Below are 16,640 nucleotides of genomic sequence, written 5' to 3' on the forward strand. Positions count from 1 at the left end.
AAGGATGGATGCCAAATGTTGCTGACAGGCCAAGAACAAGCCCTGGGATTTGAACACTGGACTTAGCAATATGAAGGTCAGTAGTGACTTGACAAGAGCTGTTTTAGTGCAATAAGTAAGACTGTGATATTAACTAGACTGGGTTCATGAGAAAGGAATGGGAAATTGGACAATGTGAGTAGTCTATAAAACTCTTTTCAGGAATTGCTGTCAAGGGAGGCAAAGAGTAGGGGCAAAAGCTGGAGGGGGTTGTAGGGTCAGGAGAAGGTATATGTCTATATAAGTGTGTGTATAATACAAATAAACTATAGCATGTTAAATCCAACAGAGAGAGAACACTGATGATGCAGGAAGGGAGGAAGTTGTTGGGTCAATGTGGTCAAATAAGAAGGGATAGGATCTAGTAGACAGATGAAAGGGTAGTGGCAGGCTGAATTAGAATCCTGGTTCCACCACTGACTTATGTGACTTGGTGCAAATTCTCTCTCTTTTTTTTTCTTTTTTGGAGACGGAGTCTCGCTCTGTCACCCAGGCTGAAGTATAGTGGCATGATCTTGGCTCACTGCAACCTCCACCTCCCAGGTTCAAGTGATTCTCCTGCTTCAGCTTCCCGAGTAGCTGGGGCTACAGGTGTCCGCCACCACGCTCAGCTAATTTTTATATTTTTAGTAGAGACGGGGTTTTACCATATTGGCCAGGCTGGTCTCAAACTCCTGACCTTGTTATCTGCCCGCCTCGGCCTCCCAGAGTGCTGGGATTACAGGCATAAGCCACCGTGCCCGGCCAACTTGGCGCAAATTCTTAACCTCTCCAAGCATTAGTTTTCCAACCTCTAAAGTGAAAACTGCCTGGAATTATTGGGCTATATAATGTCTTAATCAAAAAGTACTGTTTCATTGCTGTCCCAAGTTATAATTTTCCTTAAAACTCACTGGCAAGATGGGACATAAAATGAACTTTTAAAATCTGCCTTTTGGCTGGGCACAGTGGTTCATGCTTGTAATCCCAGCACTTCGGGAGGCTGAGGCGGGCAGATCGCTTGAGTCCAGGAGTTTCAGACAAGCCTGGGCAACATGGTGAAACCCCATCTCTACAAAAAATACAAAAATTAGCCAGGTGTGGTGCTGCATGCCTGTGGTCCCAGCTACTGGGGAGGTTAAAGTGGGAAGATCGCTTGAGCCCAAGAGCAGAGGCTGCAGTGAGTAGAGATGGTGCCACTGTACTCCAGCCTGGGCGATGTTGTCAGCCCTTGTCTAAAAAAGAAAAAAAAAACCACCTGCTGTTTTCCTAAGACAGGAAATTCATATCTAGTATCTACTGAAAAACAGTTAATGCTATAAAGCACACAGTCACACCCAAAATAAAGATAATTGGTTTATTATAACATGGTATTATTTCAGTTGTTGATGTTGCATATCTTTGGAACACATGTTGGCAGAGAACAAAGAGGCCTTCCCCTGATGTATTCTGTCTTAATCCTGTTTTTTACCTCTGATAGCTGCATGACACTCAAATGGTATGTCTTCTATTCAGATGTTCACAGATGATGTGCAGGAACAGCAAACAAGATGAAAAAACTAATGAAAACTGCTCAGAAAAAAGAAAAGGTAAAAAGGACCATCTTATAAAGCAATGCATTCCTGTCACTGGAAGTGTTCAGACAAAGTGTAGAAGGTGACCTGTGAATGCTCATGTACCTTAAGCCATGGGTGATTCAGTGCTTCATAAACAGTGATCCTTTCAGCTGGATCCAGCATCAGCATGCGACGTACTAGGTCTTTGGCACTTTCAGAGATATGGCTCCACTGCCTTGGATTCATCTGAGGAGGAGGAAAGGAAAACTACATAGTTACCTTAAGTGAGACATTAACATTCACTATTATTTAATATTCCTATACTGTTTCAATGTGAATAAAATTCTGAGTGCAAAGAACAGAAATTTGATTATAAAGCCTTGCATTCTAAGGAAGAAAAGGACAAATGCAATTCTTCTGTTGTTCTTTACTATATAAGAATTTGTGCTATTAAATACTCCATACACAAATTCTTGTTATGTAAGTCTTAATATTTCAATAATCGAAGACTAGAATGTTCATTATTCCAGTTTCTATCTTTAGATCCTTAGCTAGGGAGACTAGAATACATTGATCCAGAAAGAACTAAAATAAAACTTAAAATTTTTAAAGAAATATTTTTTTTTTTTTTTTTTTTTTTTTTTTTTTTTTTTTTTTTTTTTTTTTTTTTTTTTTGAGACGGAGTCTTGCTCTGTAGCCCGGGCTGGAGTGCAGTGGCCGGATCTCAGCTCACTGCAAGCTCCGCCTCCCGGGTTTACGCCATTCTCCTGCCTCAGCCTCCCGAGTAGCTGGGACTACAGGCGCCCGCCACCTCGCCCGGCTAGTTTTTTGTATTTTTAGTAGAGACGGGGTTTCACCGTGTTAGCCAGGATGGTCTCGATCTCCTGACCTCGTGATCCGCCCGTCTCGGCCTCCCAAAGTGCTGGGATTACAGGCTTGAGCCACCGCGCCCGGCCAAGAAATATTTTTAATATATGTTTTTAAAAATTGAGGTTAGCAATAATTGTGAACTATGCAAAGTTATTAATAGGATATTTTGGTCACTGCATATCAATTTCAGTGTTTAGGAAAAAGTATTCTACTACCATAGGTCCCACAGAATAACTGATTTGCTTGAATATTGTCCTCAGTGAAGTTACTTTTGTCTCTTTTAGAGATGAGACCACTAAGCCACATGGTATATGGACTAAAATCACACAAAAATAATTATGAATTGTTGAAAAGACACAGGGCTTATGCGAAAGGCTGTGGATCTGTGAGCCGAGTGCTAGAAGGCTCCAGGGAAAAGGGATATGTCTGAGACCCAGAATCATAAAAAAAAACTCAGAGTGGTTAGGCCACGGGGTTGAGAAGGCAAGTGGGGAAAGGAGGCAGAGACAGAGTAGGGTCTCATTCCTTGTTCAACATCAACAGGTTTACTGATGGGGTGAGCTTATGTGAGCTACCCAGTGCCAGGACCTTCAAGCAAAGCCATGGCTTCAACAGGCAGAGACCTACATCACCTTCTAAGGAAGAAAGATGAAGAATAAACTCCACAACATTTTTAAGCCAAGTGAAACTGCAGCACTTGCAGTGCAGTATAAATGAATCATTGCAATTTGAGCAAGGGCTAGCATTAGCTCTGACTAATGTGAGACTTTGTACTTGAAGACGGGGAGTGAAAAGTGTCTTTATGTTGGGGAAAGTCCTTAAGATTGAAGTATGCTTCATTTTCCCCCCCAACAGGCAGAATTTCAAATAGTAGCCACTTCTGCTTGTCAAATCCCATTAAGACTAATGTCATAAGTATGCTGTTTAATTATCATTATCTGGCCGGGCACAGTGGCTCATGCCTGTAATCCCACACTTGGGGAGGGATGAAATCCCACACTTTTCATCCTAGTGAAATTGTGGTCAACTGACCAGTTCGAAATGAGGGAAGTGATTAGACAGGGCTTGGGTAGACTTATTTCCTCTCCCTATCCTGGAGCGAATGTGTTCTTTAAAGTCTGAATAATTTTTCCTTGACAAAGGGGTTGAGAAATCATCTGAAAGGGGTGGTAAGATTTCTGAAATGAGGAGAGGTTTAGAAGGATACTCCCTTGTCCTTTTTACAAGAGAGTCCAATATAGGATTTTCTATTCCTTCAGCTGAGATGAGTAGCTAAAATAAATTTGGGAGGTTGAGTCTATAAGGCGGAACAAAATAAGCTATAAAACAATCTTACTTATTTGAATACCTAACCCATAGCAGCTTAGAATCTTGCTGTTTATATACTAACTGGTTACCTGTAATAATGATATGACATTACACCTCTTATATATAGTTTGGGAAATATATTTTTGCCCTTTATAAAGAAGTTAATTGAGGTTAAGTGTTAGCATATATTCCAGTTAAACAGTATTTTCTAATAGCTACTTTAAAAGATCAAATAACCTAGCAAATGATAATTTAAAAGTCAAATTAAAATCACTTAAGACCAGTAGCAGTTTATAAACTATGACAATTTAAATGTACCATAATAACGGTCTCACATTTGCAAGTGCTGGAGGTAAAAAAAGAAAAAAAAAGTACTACATTTAAAAGGTGTCTTCAAACTTTTCTTGAAAATATCCATAGAGATCAAGAATTTTGTTAATAGTTCTTTTGCTCAGAACCATTAGGGTGATGAAATGAGGCCGGGCGCGGTGGCTCACAGCTGTAATTCCAGCACTTTAGGAGGCCGAGGCAGTCAGATCACTTGATCCAGGAGTTTGAGACCAGCTTGGCCAACATGGTGAAACCCCCATCTCTACTAAAAATACAAAAATTAGCTGGGCGTCGTGGCACACACACCTGTAATCCCAGCTACTCGGGAGGCTGAGGCATGAGAATCACTTGAACTTGGGAGGGGGAGGTTGCAGTGAGCCAAGATCTTGCCACTGCACTCCAGCCTGGGCGACAGAGCAAGACTCTGTCTCAAAAAAGAACCACCAGGGTGATGAAATAATTTTTTTGAAATCTAATTTTTTTTTTTTGGGGGGGGAAGACGGGGTCTCGCTCTGCTGCCCAGGCTGAAGTGCAGTGGTATGATCATGGCTCATTGCAGCCTTGACCTCCCAGGCTTAGGTAATCCTGCCCCCCCAGCCTTTCAAGTAGCTGAGATTACAAGTGTGTGCCACCACACTTGGCTAATTTTTGTACTTTTCGTAGAGACCAGGTCTCCCTATGTTGCCCAGGCCAGTCTTGAGCTCCTGAGCTCAAGTGAGTCCAGCTGAGATCTGCTTTAAAATAACATAATAATATGTAGAATACAGATAAAACAAGATTGCCTGTGTTATTGAAGCTGGGAGCTCATTATACTATTCTCTCTGCTATTTTTGTTTGAAATTTTTGATAATAAAAGACAGAAAAATAAATGCTGACAGAATCATATCACAGTATACTAAAAGAAAAAGGCCGAGATTCATCATAGATGGTAGAGATGGATCTATACTTCAAACTAAGGTGGTGAAAACCTAGGCTTTTTGTAAGGAAAGTCCTGAAGATAAATGAGAGGTGAGGTTAGCCAAGTAAAATACTAAATAAATGATTAACCTCAAAGCTTCAAACCCCAGGTACAAAAAAAATTATGATGTAGCTGCCACCATCCATCTGACTTACTATAATACTGGGAAGAGGGAATTTTAAAATGACTTAATTTTTGCACATGTGTGAATAGTCTAAGTCTTTTTACCAAGAAACAAAAATAACTATTCAATGTTTTAAAAATAGACGAAATAAAATACCAGAGTCTGTTGGAATGAAGCACATTGCCTTGGAAACTAGGAAGTTAACAACTGAACAAACACAAAGGAAGAATTCTATTATTAGCAAATGCCTATAACTCAAAAACACAGGTGGGGGATTATTACATGGTACCTACCTCACAAGTTGCTGTGAGGGTTAAATGAATTAAACTGTTCTTAGCACTTTACTTATGTAAAGTATGCTATGCTATGTGCTATGCCTGAGTTAGCTATCATTATTGGTAGTATTATTATTATGCTGATGTATCACTAATCATGTTTCTTTTAAAATGTTAGTATCCGTGATTTCACTTGGCTAAATTCAACCAGAATCTGGCTGTGCATTCCTGAGAGCAACTTACAACTTCCCTGGATTGAAGAGGGATGACTACTTACAGGCAGTTTCCTGAGACATTTAGTTACCCGATAAGTAATGATTTTATTCCCCAGTGGCCAACTGACTCTAGGAGGAGCAGAAAATGCTATACTTAAAACATCTTTCTCTGTTAACAGAGTTTTGGTATATATCTTAAACTAACTAAAACAAAAGACAAACTTACATGCACTCATAAACTGATGGTGAGCGAGGTAAATAAACCAACAAAAGTATACACCATTCTTATCTCCATAAACTTCAGTTATGGCTTAAAAGGATAGGACTGTAACTCTGGAACTACTTTACTTTTCTTCTTTTTAAATTTTATGTTTCCAAGTCCTATATAAAATTCTAACATTACTGAGGAATTGAAGAGAAAACTTTAGGGGCCTCACAGTTCCAGAGTCCAGTGTTACATACACATGTTTTTGGTTTTATGTTGTCAGTCATGGCTGAAAATGAAACAGTGATGAGGTTGAATAGAAAGTATGAGTTTCAGTAATAATGAGAGGAAAAAGAATTTCCCCAACTTAAACAGCCTTAACCTGATATCCAGACACACACTCCCCCATGCTTCCCATGCCCAGCCTCCTAGTCACTGTCAGCTGTACCCTGTGGGACAGGGCAAAGGAGTCTAAAAGCTGGGGTGGTGAAATCAACCTTAAGCCTACTTATTTCCAAGAAGTCCTTAGGTGTTTGTGATATAGCTATTCATAATGTCAGTAATGAATTTTCAATTTTTTACTAAAGTAATGATTTACTAATCACAAGTCTGTGATAGTACATGAGGCTGCTAACACCTAGTAACTAAAGAAGAATAGGAATGTTTAAGCCACACTGAAATACCTCTATATTGTATCATGAAATGCAGTTGTCATCCTGGCATTTCAGTTTATCCTGGAATGTAAATGGCAAATGTTTTCAGCTGTGCTGGCCTAAATTTAAAATTAAGATAAAGAAGGACTAAAATTACACCTGGATGAAATTCTATTTTAACTTTACAAATTAAGCAGAAAGCTTTAAAAATGTAGCCTAGGCCGGGCGCGGTGGCTCAAGCCTGTAATCCCAGCACTTTGGGAGGCCGAGGCGGGCGGATCACAAGGTCAGGAGATCGAGACCACAGTGAAACCCCGTCTCTACTAAAAATACAAAAAATTAGCCGGGCGCGGTGGCGGGCGCCTGTAGTCCCAGCTACTCAGGAGGCTGAGGCAGGAGAATGGCGGGAACCCGGGAGGCGGAGCTTGCAGTGAGCCGAGATCGCGCCACTGCACTCCAGCCTGGGCAACAGCGTGAGACTCCGTCTCAAAAAAAAAAAAAAAATGTAGCCTCTTTCTCAAATTAGACAAAGAAGGGTCATAAATGTTTTCTTCACCAGGGTGACGGCTCAGCTGACAGTGACCCAGAAATTTACCTGAGGCCTATGTTGCCTACCAAGGCCACTGGATCAATGATGTAAGCAAAGACCTTTTCTCTGATGGGGTAACTACCTGGCAGTCAACCAGTGGGCAAAGACAGACAGTAACGTCAAAGCAACATTTTTCGGGATAAATTAATCTCAGTGGAAAAAGAAAATGTTCATGATGCATTACCTTATATTTTCCTTTAATAATGCCTTCAAACAATCTTTCCTTGGTTCCGTAAAAAGGCAAACAACCACTGAGCAGGATAAAAAGGATCACACCGCACCCCCAGACGTCTACAGGCTTTCCGTAAGGCTCTCTTTTGACCACTTCTGGTGCCATAAAATGAGGTGTTCCAACACGTCCTACATTTAAAACAACATTAAGGAAAAATGTTTACGTAAAATAAGATTTTCATATGAAAACTAAAAATAATAGAACAATAACAATCCAAATAAAAAGTTTACCAATACATATACTCTCACTACTTCTCCCCCTCCGCATAAAATCAAATTCACACAGGTGAAAAAAATTACTTATCTAATCGTTTCCTGAAAATATTGAGCCCAGAATAGGTATTCTGTCTTATAACATTGGCACTCCCTATTGAATTCTGCATGCTACATAGTAAGTATTTATGTGGTTCTTACCTCATGAAGAAGTTTAAATTTTCTAATTCTCACATGGTTGAAAGTCATTAAATATATAGAGCAGAGGCAGGTGAAAGAGTCAACAGGCAGAGCCTGTAGCTGTCCAGGAAAGAGCTGGGAGGCCTGCCCTGGGCAGAGGCAGAGGCAGGGGAAAGGAGTGGAGGAGGGAGAAAGGTATGAAAAAAAATCTGTGGAAAAAAGATGACTTGACTGCCAAATGGAAATTCCCCAATGAAACCTAATGCTGAGAACTGTTATTTGAAATATGAATTTGACTCTGAAATCCTGTTCAGTTGATTTTATGGGTTAATTATAGCAATTAACAATAGTAATATTTTGTTATAGTAGGAGTTTTTAGCTTCCTCCTAACATTAACATATGAAGAGAATGAAAGCAAATATTATATGGCATAAACAAAAGCAAAATTATGAAGCTCCTCCCATTCAATCCTCTTTGACTTTCATTTTTTTTAAACAGTTTTGTTTCTCTATCAAAAATTAGCTTTCTGTAAGGAATCTGATATCAGCTGTTTGCACATTCATAACTATCTTTAACTCAGTATCCCAAAAGAAGTCTTCTATTGTAGAATGAAAGGCTTGTACCCTGTTGGAAGATTACTGTGGGATGGGGCACTGCCCACTAGACTTGGCAGCTCTTCTAGATGTATGCAAGCCCAGTGACCGCCCTTCCTCCCTCTGTCTCTCTCTCTTTCATCATACTGAGTTCAGGATAATTTTTAGTTTGAAGATTGTGAAATACTTTATCTAGAACTCAGAACTGTGATTTTAAAAGACCTTAGAGATCTTCTGGTTCAGCTAGAGAGAATATATCAATTTCTGTTCATGATTATCAAACTCAGTTGGATGCAGAAAGATAAAAGAGCTCTTAGCTTGTGTATCAGGATGTACCTTTGCTGCAGATCATATGGTTTCCCTTCCTCTCCCCATAATAGAAAAGATTAAGTTCAGGGTTCCAGTAGTGAAAATATTTTCATTTAAAATGTACGATAGATCAGTGAAAACTATTGGCTGAAGGACCTGGCTAGAGAAATACTTTTATTTCTGTATTTGCTTCCTCAAGTAACATGAAGAAGCTAAGCCTTTTATACTTCATTAATAGCCTGGACAGGGAGGGGCCGCTGGAGAATTAGCCTTGTTCTGATGGACAAGAGCTAGCAGGAGTAGGGGAAACCAGTATCATTCAGGCTACTGGTACCAGGGTACCAGTCAGGTACCTGCTGACAGTTTGGATGATGCTTTGAAACTCAACTTGACTCCTATCACTTCCTGGGCCAAGCCACTCAAAATGGGGGCCTTACCCTGGGAATAATCAGAGCGACCATGGCCAGTCCCAGCCATCCTGAGAAGGTTCTTTCCCTTTAGCTAGACGAAGACTAGCCAATTCTGGAGAATTAATGTTCAATCTTCGGGAAGATGCCTGTCTTTTGGTTCAATAATTTGCTCATAGATGATGGGGGAAAACCACAGTAGAAAGAATGTAGAGGAATGCTCTTTTATTTCATGTAAATCAGTAGAAGGTAAAAAGGACTGGAGTTAATCTTTAATATATACCAACTTCCTAAAAATCCTTGTTTTTGCTGATACTTCTTCAGTGACCATTTCACTTTTAGGACTTAGACCACAAAATTTTAAGAAAAGGAAACAAATTAGCAAACTAAATTAAATGGCAGTTTGAGATATTTTGGACAAATATTTAAATGTTATATATTTTGACAATACAATAAAACCTTCCTACCTAGAATCTCAGAGGGAGAATTGTTCTGAATAGCTACTTTTGAAAATACATTGTGATTTGAATCTTTATGCACACAATCCTTTTCGCTTTAATAATTTTTTTGGAGATTCTATTTTCCCCAGGCTAGTCCCAAACTCCTGGGCTCAAGTGATCCTTCTGCCTTGGCCTCTCAAGTAGCTGGGATTACAGGTGTGAGTCACTGTGCCCGCCTTAGTTAAATAATGTTGTATGGCTTTCTACAATTTCCTGACTTCTTTTACACAGAATACTGCTCATAATTTAACCTTTTCTTGATGACTCAGAGTTGTCATTGTAGATATTGATTAAAGAACTATGCTATAGAACAGAAAGCACCCTCAGGAACTTCAGAGGCATGCAACAGTTGATTTCTTTTATATTAAAAGGCTGTTGCGCTTTCCAAGTTTTGGTGTCTGCTCAGTATATATCATATATATTTTTGTTAGGCTTTTATTTCTTTTCTCTCACTATGCTTTAGTTCTGCGTTCTCCTAATTTGTTGCTTTTATAATCTCCTATTAAGTAGAACCTGACTAGCAACCAGATTCCTTCATTAAATAGCAATTTCCTAAGTGCTTGCTAGGTCCTAGATACCCTCAGCTACAGTCCCCCTTACTCTTACAAATCACAGTCTTTGATGTAAGTCCCTGCATCCAATGCTACATGGAGGTATGTAGCCCAGATAGTTATGGGAATATAGAAGAGAAGGAATAGGGCTTTCCAACTCAGGATGGTGAAGATAAGCCTGCTTTAAAGAGGAGACAATTGTTAGCTCAGCCTTCCAGAACAATAGGAGTTAACCAGATAGATAAAATGACAAAAGGCACTCCAACTAGAAGGAATAGCATGTGCAAGGTATGAAGGAACACGAATCTATACAGCTTTTTAAAACATGGGAGCAAGTCAGCCTTAGAGAGTGTCTTTAGGTGCTCAATTGTGAGGAGCATGAGTGGATTTTTAAGGGTAGGAATAATTTTGCTGCTATTATAGTTATTTTCTAGGTTTCTAGTTGTATCCTGGATAAGTAAGTTTCCTAAATAGCTGAGTTTCAGGTAGGGGGAGGGTAAATATGTTTAAATGATTTTTATTATATGCAACATATAAAGAAATGAATTCCTTTCTATTTGGAGGACTAGGGATTGGGATTTCAAACTGACAGGAAAATGGCTTTCTGCTTTAAAGTTGATAAATAATTAAATGATTGGCAGAATTTTTTTCTTTTTTTTTTTGAGATAGGGTCTTGCTCTGTTGCTCAGGCTGGAGGGCAGTGGCAGGATCTCAACTCACTGCAGCCTCTGCCTCCCGGGTTCAAGCGATCCTCCCGCATAGCTGGGGCAAAGACTCTTGCCACCATGCCTGGCTAATTTTTGCATCTTTTTGGAGAGATGGGGTTTCGCCATGTTGCCCAGGCTGGTCTTGAACTCCTGGGATCAATTTGTCCGCCACAGCCTCCCAAAGTGCTGGAATTAGAGGCGTGAGGCACTGTGCCCAACCTTAATTAGCAAAATTTCAAAAGTACCTTAAACAGCAGAAAAGCTTTTTCTAAGAGAAATAATTTATCTTTTATTCATATTCTATTTTTTAAAACGTAACATTCGGCTGGGCGTGATGGCTCAAGCCTGTAATCCCAGCACTTTGGGAGGCCGAGATGGGCGGATCACGAAGTCAGGAGATCAAGACCATCCTGGCTAACACGGTGAAACCCCGTCTCTACTAAAAAATACAAAAAAAAACTAGCTGGGCGAGGTGGCGGGCGCCTGTAGTCCCGGCTACTCGGGAGGCTGAGGCAGGAGAATGGCGTGAACCCGGGAGGCGGAGCTTGCAGTGAGCCAAGATCGCACCACTGTACCTCCAGCCTGGGCGGCAGAGCGAGACTCTGTCTCAAAAACAAACAAACAAACAAAAAAAAAAAAAACGTAACATTCAAAGTTATTTCAAGAATACAAAACAGGTGTGCTAAGAAATGACAATATTTTGACCATCAGGAAGTATTTTAATTCTAGAAGCATGGAGAAAAATCAATTTTGAATACTGACACACCACGGGGTGGTGGGGGTGGGGGTTCAAAATTAGCTTTAAAAATAAACAATTTAGGTGAAAGGTTCATGGACTTTAGAAAAAGATTAATATGGAGAAAATGTCCAGGTAAACGTAATGCATCTATTTTTCCCCTTCAATCAAGATGTACAATAAAATACGAAGCCTATGACATTCTGAATACTAACAGGATGTAGATCCAGAGCAACAGAAACAAAGTAATTATATATGGCCACTATATAACATATAAAATAAATTCATTTCATTTCATCCCATTAACCTTGGGAATATAATCATCAGAAATTATTTGTTATAATTACATAGTCTTAACATAGAAATGATCTGTATAAGTACCAGAATTGAGAGAGTTAGCTTAACAGCAACAATTGTTTAAAAAATAATTTAGGATTTTCACTTGATTACAAGATCAATATGAACCATCAGTGCTATGTAGTTGTCCAAAAAGCTAATGCAATTTGGGAAACCTGAGAGAAATTTAAGGCCCAGAACACAAAAAAGTGATAGCCCAATGCTCCTGTCCACTGGATCAGCTGTACTGTACCACCTGTAGTTAGAGTGTTCAGTTCAGGCCCTGTACTTTGCCGATACTGAAGAGATTTTGAACCAGTTTATATGAAGAATGGCCAAATCACCATAGGGAAGTTAACTTGGATAAGACCTAGGTGGACATGGTAGTTGTCTACAAACAGATGAACGGTTATCATATGGAAGGATGAAAATTGTTCAGAGTGGTTTGAAAAGTCAGGATTAGGATGACTGGGTAGAAGTTACAGAAAGATGCAAAGATGAGCTTTTTAATACTTAAGGAGTTGTCCAAAAATTAAATGAACTGTCCTGGGATGTAGTGACTACTTTGCTCTCTGAGTTTAATACTAGAACTCAATCTTTTCTTGGGAATATTATGGAAGAATCCAATCATTAGATATAAGACTGGAGAAGTTAAGGCCCTTTGGAGTGCTGAGATTCTATGATTAAACTGTGCCTTACCCTTTGGTCAGTCTTCCAATCACTAACAGAAAGTTTTAAATTAGGGGAAAAAATTAGCATTCTTTGAAACTATACTCAGCTTGCAGTTTTGCACATTATTGGAAATGATTAATTGGAAAAGAATGTGAAACTAAAAGAAAATTTGAATGTAATTTAATTTTAGAAGGCAATGTCGTGAAAAAATTATTTAAAGAATACAACTGTGGGCTGGGTGCAGTGGCTCACACCTGTAATCCCAGCACTTTGGGAGGTTGAGGCAGGAGGATTGCTTAAGCCCAGGAGTTTGAAACCAGCCTGGGCAATGTAGTGAGACCTTGCCTCTACTAAAAATAAAAAAAGTTTGCCAGGTATGGTGGCACACGCCTATGATCCTAGCTACTTGGGAGGTTGAGGTGGGAGGATCACTTGAGCCTGGAAGGTCAAGGGTGCAGTGCAGGGTGCCATGATCATGCCACTGTGCGCTCCAGCCTGGGTGACAGAGCAAGACCTTGTCTGGAAAAAAAAAAAAAAATTACAACTATGACCAATGGCTCATTTTTCTGAAGATGGTCTATGTTGTTACTGCTTGAAGTTCTAGCTATAATGAACTGAGTTATATGAAATGTGCTGTGTAAGATTATTTTTGATATTTACAATTTGTAACTTTTTTCTTTTTATTCTGGCATGGGAATTTAAAAATTATGTTTTGCTTTGGCTAATAATAAAATCAGTGTGCATTCACATCTGCTTATTCTTTGCTAATATACAGACTGATGGCTTGAGCAGGATTCTTTGATAAATGGAAAAAAGAAAACAGTATGAAATTAAAAATTAGCCATCAGCGTAAACCAGGAAGTGGCTAATCTACACATTTTAGATTTGACTTCATTTGGCCAGTTCAACTTTAAAAGGCACTATGCTTCAAACTTATTTTCTTTGAACACTGTTTTAAACTCTTACAGTCTTTTAAGTACTGGAGGTACAAAGAGAAAAGAGTCTATTCTTAAGGGACTAAAATTCTAGTTATGACTACAGTTATTAAATTCAAAACTATCTGATGATGCTTTTTGGGGGTTGGGGTGGGGTGGAATGAGGTATGAAACACTGAGGTTGAGCTAATATGTAGCTTGAAAATTTTATACCAGCCTGAAGTGACCAGGTTTTGAAGACAAATTTTTTGTAAAGCAGTCTTACCTCCAGCTACAAGTCCAGACTCCCCTAATTGAATAGCTACCCCAAAGCCTCCAAGTTTAACAGGTGCCGAGTTTTCTTTTGAGGCGAGGAGAACACAGTGGGGCTGAAAAGAAAAACAGACGAACAAACAAACAAAAAACAAACCCGAAGATAAGGATTAATTGAAGATGAACAATTCAGTTTACATAAAACTAGATAACATGATAATAGAGAAACACTTTAAAAACTTTTGAATTATTTTGGATGCTTGAATTATTTGTCACATTCTCATGCCTGGCTGATTTCTCCAAATATATACCTGTTCCATCCAATGTTCTTTAGGAATTATTTGCTTGTAAGGTTAGAGTACAGTGCTAGGAATTACTAAGGAAGCATGGATGTTCAAGAAACACAGATACGTTTTTTTGCCTTACTATGCAATATTGTCTTCCTTTGAGTGACAGTCTAGATTTAAGAAAAAATATATTTTACACTTCTTTCAAAAATGTTTCTTGAAACCTCCGATTTTACCTACAGAGCCATTGTATCCTGGTTTTTATGGGATAGTCATGGCCCTTTCTTTCTCCAGCCTGCCCAGTCCTCTTTTCTTTGCTTTATTCATTCCACCCTTAAGTCAAGGAGTACTACATGGATGGGTCAGACTGAATGATTTTAATTAAGCCTTGTTCCCAGGGACTTCAATGCTCTTCCTGGCCATGTCTTCTCTGGACCTGCTTTTCCTTTCTGTGGGGGTGGGAGGTGAGAAAGAAGAAGGGGAAAGGAAACCACTTGCCTGATTCCTAGTCCAGAGCAAAGACATCCTCTCCCCAAGGGGTATCCTACTTGACCAGGGCTCCCTTATATCATATGTTTTGTGATAACAATGAGGGTTTCTTTGTAGCATGTTGTCCTCTGCATCTATTTCTTACTGGGACCTAGTTGGGGCTGGTGTAAGGAAAGAATTTCATCATGGAGCACTCTGGTCTCTGCTCAAATACTGTGCTCCCCAATATGACTAAAACTACATCTGACCGGCTCTCAAAACAGGGGCTAGTAAAAAAGGCAAGTCTCTTTAATCATGGAAGACAAAAGGTTTTTAAAAATTATCTCCTATACTTTCTCATTCATAAAAGGACACAGTTTTAGCCAACATAATAGGTATGAAAAAAAGTGTGCAATCATACTGAGCTGGTACACCTGCATTTGATGATGACACACAGGTGGGAGGAATCCTTACTCTGCCCAATGAAAGCATCAGAATTCTACTTTGGAAGTTATTCTTTCTGTCCAAAGAAGTTTAAAGACTTTTACAATAGTCTAGCACAAAGAGAGATGAGCCAGGAAATATAAGTGTGTATGTGAGAGCCAGAGAAAGAAGGAAGGCAAGTATACAAATGAATAGTGAGCAAACCACAGCATGACACAGAGTAGCAAGAAGAGTCTATGGGAGAGCAGGCAAACCTCTATAGAAATCAACTGATAGACTGCTGTTAGTTAGAACTTTCTGTTGGTTCAAAGAGAGAACAATGACAACAGACTAAGATGGCAATACCCCTAGCATGATTCTAGTATGGGATACAGCAAGTGAGCAAGCCTAGAAAAGAATGAACATGATACAGAAGAAACAAATGCAAACTAGACTCCAACAGGGTCTTCTGGCCATGCCTGTGTAAGTGTTATCACCTTAGGAAGGAGTAGTAGAAGCTTAAATCAGAACTCCAAAGTATGTATACCCTTAACAGTGTGTTGATGATGTTTATGCTTAAGTTAATGTTACAAGGGAATCTATATAATTCTCCTCTGTGTAGATTCAGTCATTCTCAAATCCTTAAATAAGACAAGTTATAAAATTTGAAATTAATTAAGTTAAATTAATTTATGTTTAAAAAGAGATGGGGTCTTGATATGTTGCCTAGGCTGGTCTTGAACTCCTGGCCTCAAGTGATCCTCTCACCTTGGCCTCCCAAAGTGCCCAGATTACAGGCATGAGCCACTGTGCCTGGCCTAAAGAGTTGAATTTAAGAAAGAAAATAGAGCCATAGGCCGGGCGCGATGGCTCAAGCCTGTAATCCCAGCACTTTGGAAGGCCGAGACGGGCGGATCACGAGGTCAGGAGATCAAGACCATCCTGGCTAACATGGTGAAACCCCATGTCTACTAAAAAATACAAAAAAAAAAAAAAAAAACAAAAAAAAAAAACTAGCCGGGCGAGGTGGTGGGCGCCTGTAGTCCCAGCTACTTGGAAGTCTGAGGCAGGAGAATGGCATAAACCCGGGAGGTGGAGCTTGCAGTGAACTGAGATCCGGCCACTGCACTCCAGCCTGGGCGACAGAGCGAGACTCCGTCTCAAAAAAAACAAAGCAAAACAAAACAAAACGAAAAAGAAAATAGAGCCATAAATGCAAATTAATAGAATATAAAGCCAGGTAGTATTACTTGTTAGGAAGTAAAATTAAGCTGGTAAGGAGGTGTTATAGGCATGGGGACTAGGGAACTGCTAGTTTAGTTGGGGTCAGAGAAGGCACCTCTAATGGGTAATATCTGAACAGAGACCAGAATGAAGTGAAAAAGCAAGTCACATGGAAGCAAGTTCCAGGTGAGAAGAACAGCCAATACAAAGGCCCACAGGAATAAGGAGGGTTGTTTGGAGAAGAAGAAAGAAGCCGGTGTGTCTGGAAAGGCATGAGAGCAAGGGGCAGAGTGGTGGGAAATGTGATCTGAGGGATGATCAAAGGTATAGGGCCTTGAAACTGTGGTGAGAACTCTGGGTTTTATGTTGAGCGAGATGGGAAATCACCATAAGGTTTTGAAAAGGGGAGTACTATCATCAGTTTTAGGTTTTAAAAGGATCACTCTGGCTGCTGTGTGAAGAGATTGTGAAGAAACAGGGAAAAAGGAGACCAATTAAGAGGCTACTGCAGTTGC

At 39.6% G+C, this 16,640-nt stretch overlaps 1 protein-coding gene across 25 annotated transcripts in view; it reads right to left on the reverse strand.

Annotated features, from left to right (window-relative positions):
* The window catches only part of CASK (calcium/calmodulin dependent serine protein kinase), a 413,308-nt gene that overhangs the window by 138,676 nt on the left and 257,992 nt on the right, over positions 1 to 16,640 (reverse strand). For all 25 annotated transcript variants that reach the window (XM_005593339.5, XM_074030323.1, XM_005593338.5 and 22 more), the window contains exons 6-8: positions 13,737 to 13,839; positions 7,286 to 7,461; positions 1,698 to 1,820 (exon numbers count right to left, since the gene is read on the reverse strand). In XM_005593339.5, coding sequence (XP_005593396.1) covers positions 1,698 to 1,820; positions 7,286 to 7,461; positions 13,737 to 13,839 — 402 coding nt within the window. The remainder of the gene's footprint in view (positions 1 to 1,697; positions 1,821 to 7,285; positions 7,462 to 13,736; positions 13,840 to 16,640) is intronic.

Source organism: Macaca fascicularis, chromosome X (genome assembly GCF_037993035.2).
Source record: "Macaca fascicularis isolate 582-1 chromosome X, T2T-MFA8v1.1".
Taxonomy (NCBI): domain Eukaryota; kingdom Metazoa; phylum Chordata; class Mammalia; order Primates; family Cercopithecidae; genus Macaca; species Macaca fascicularis.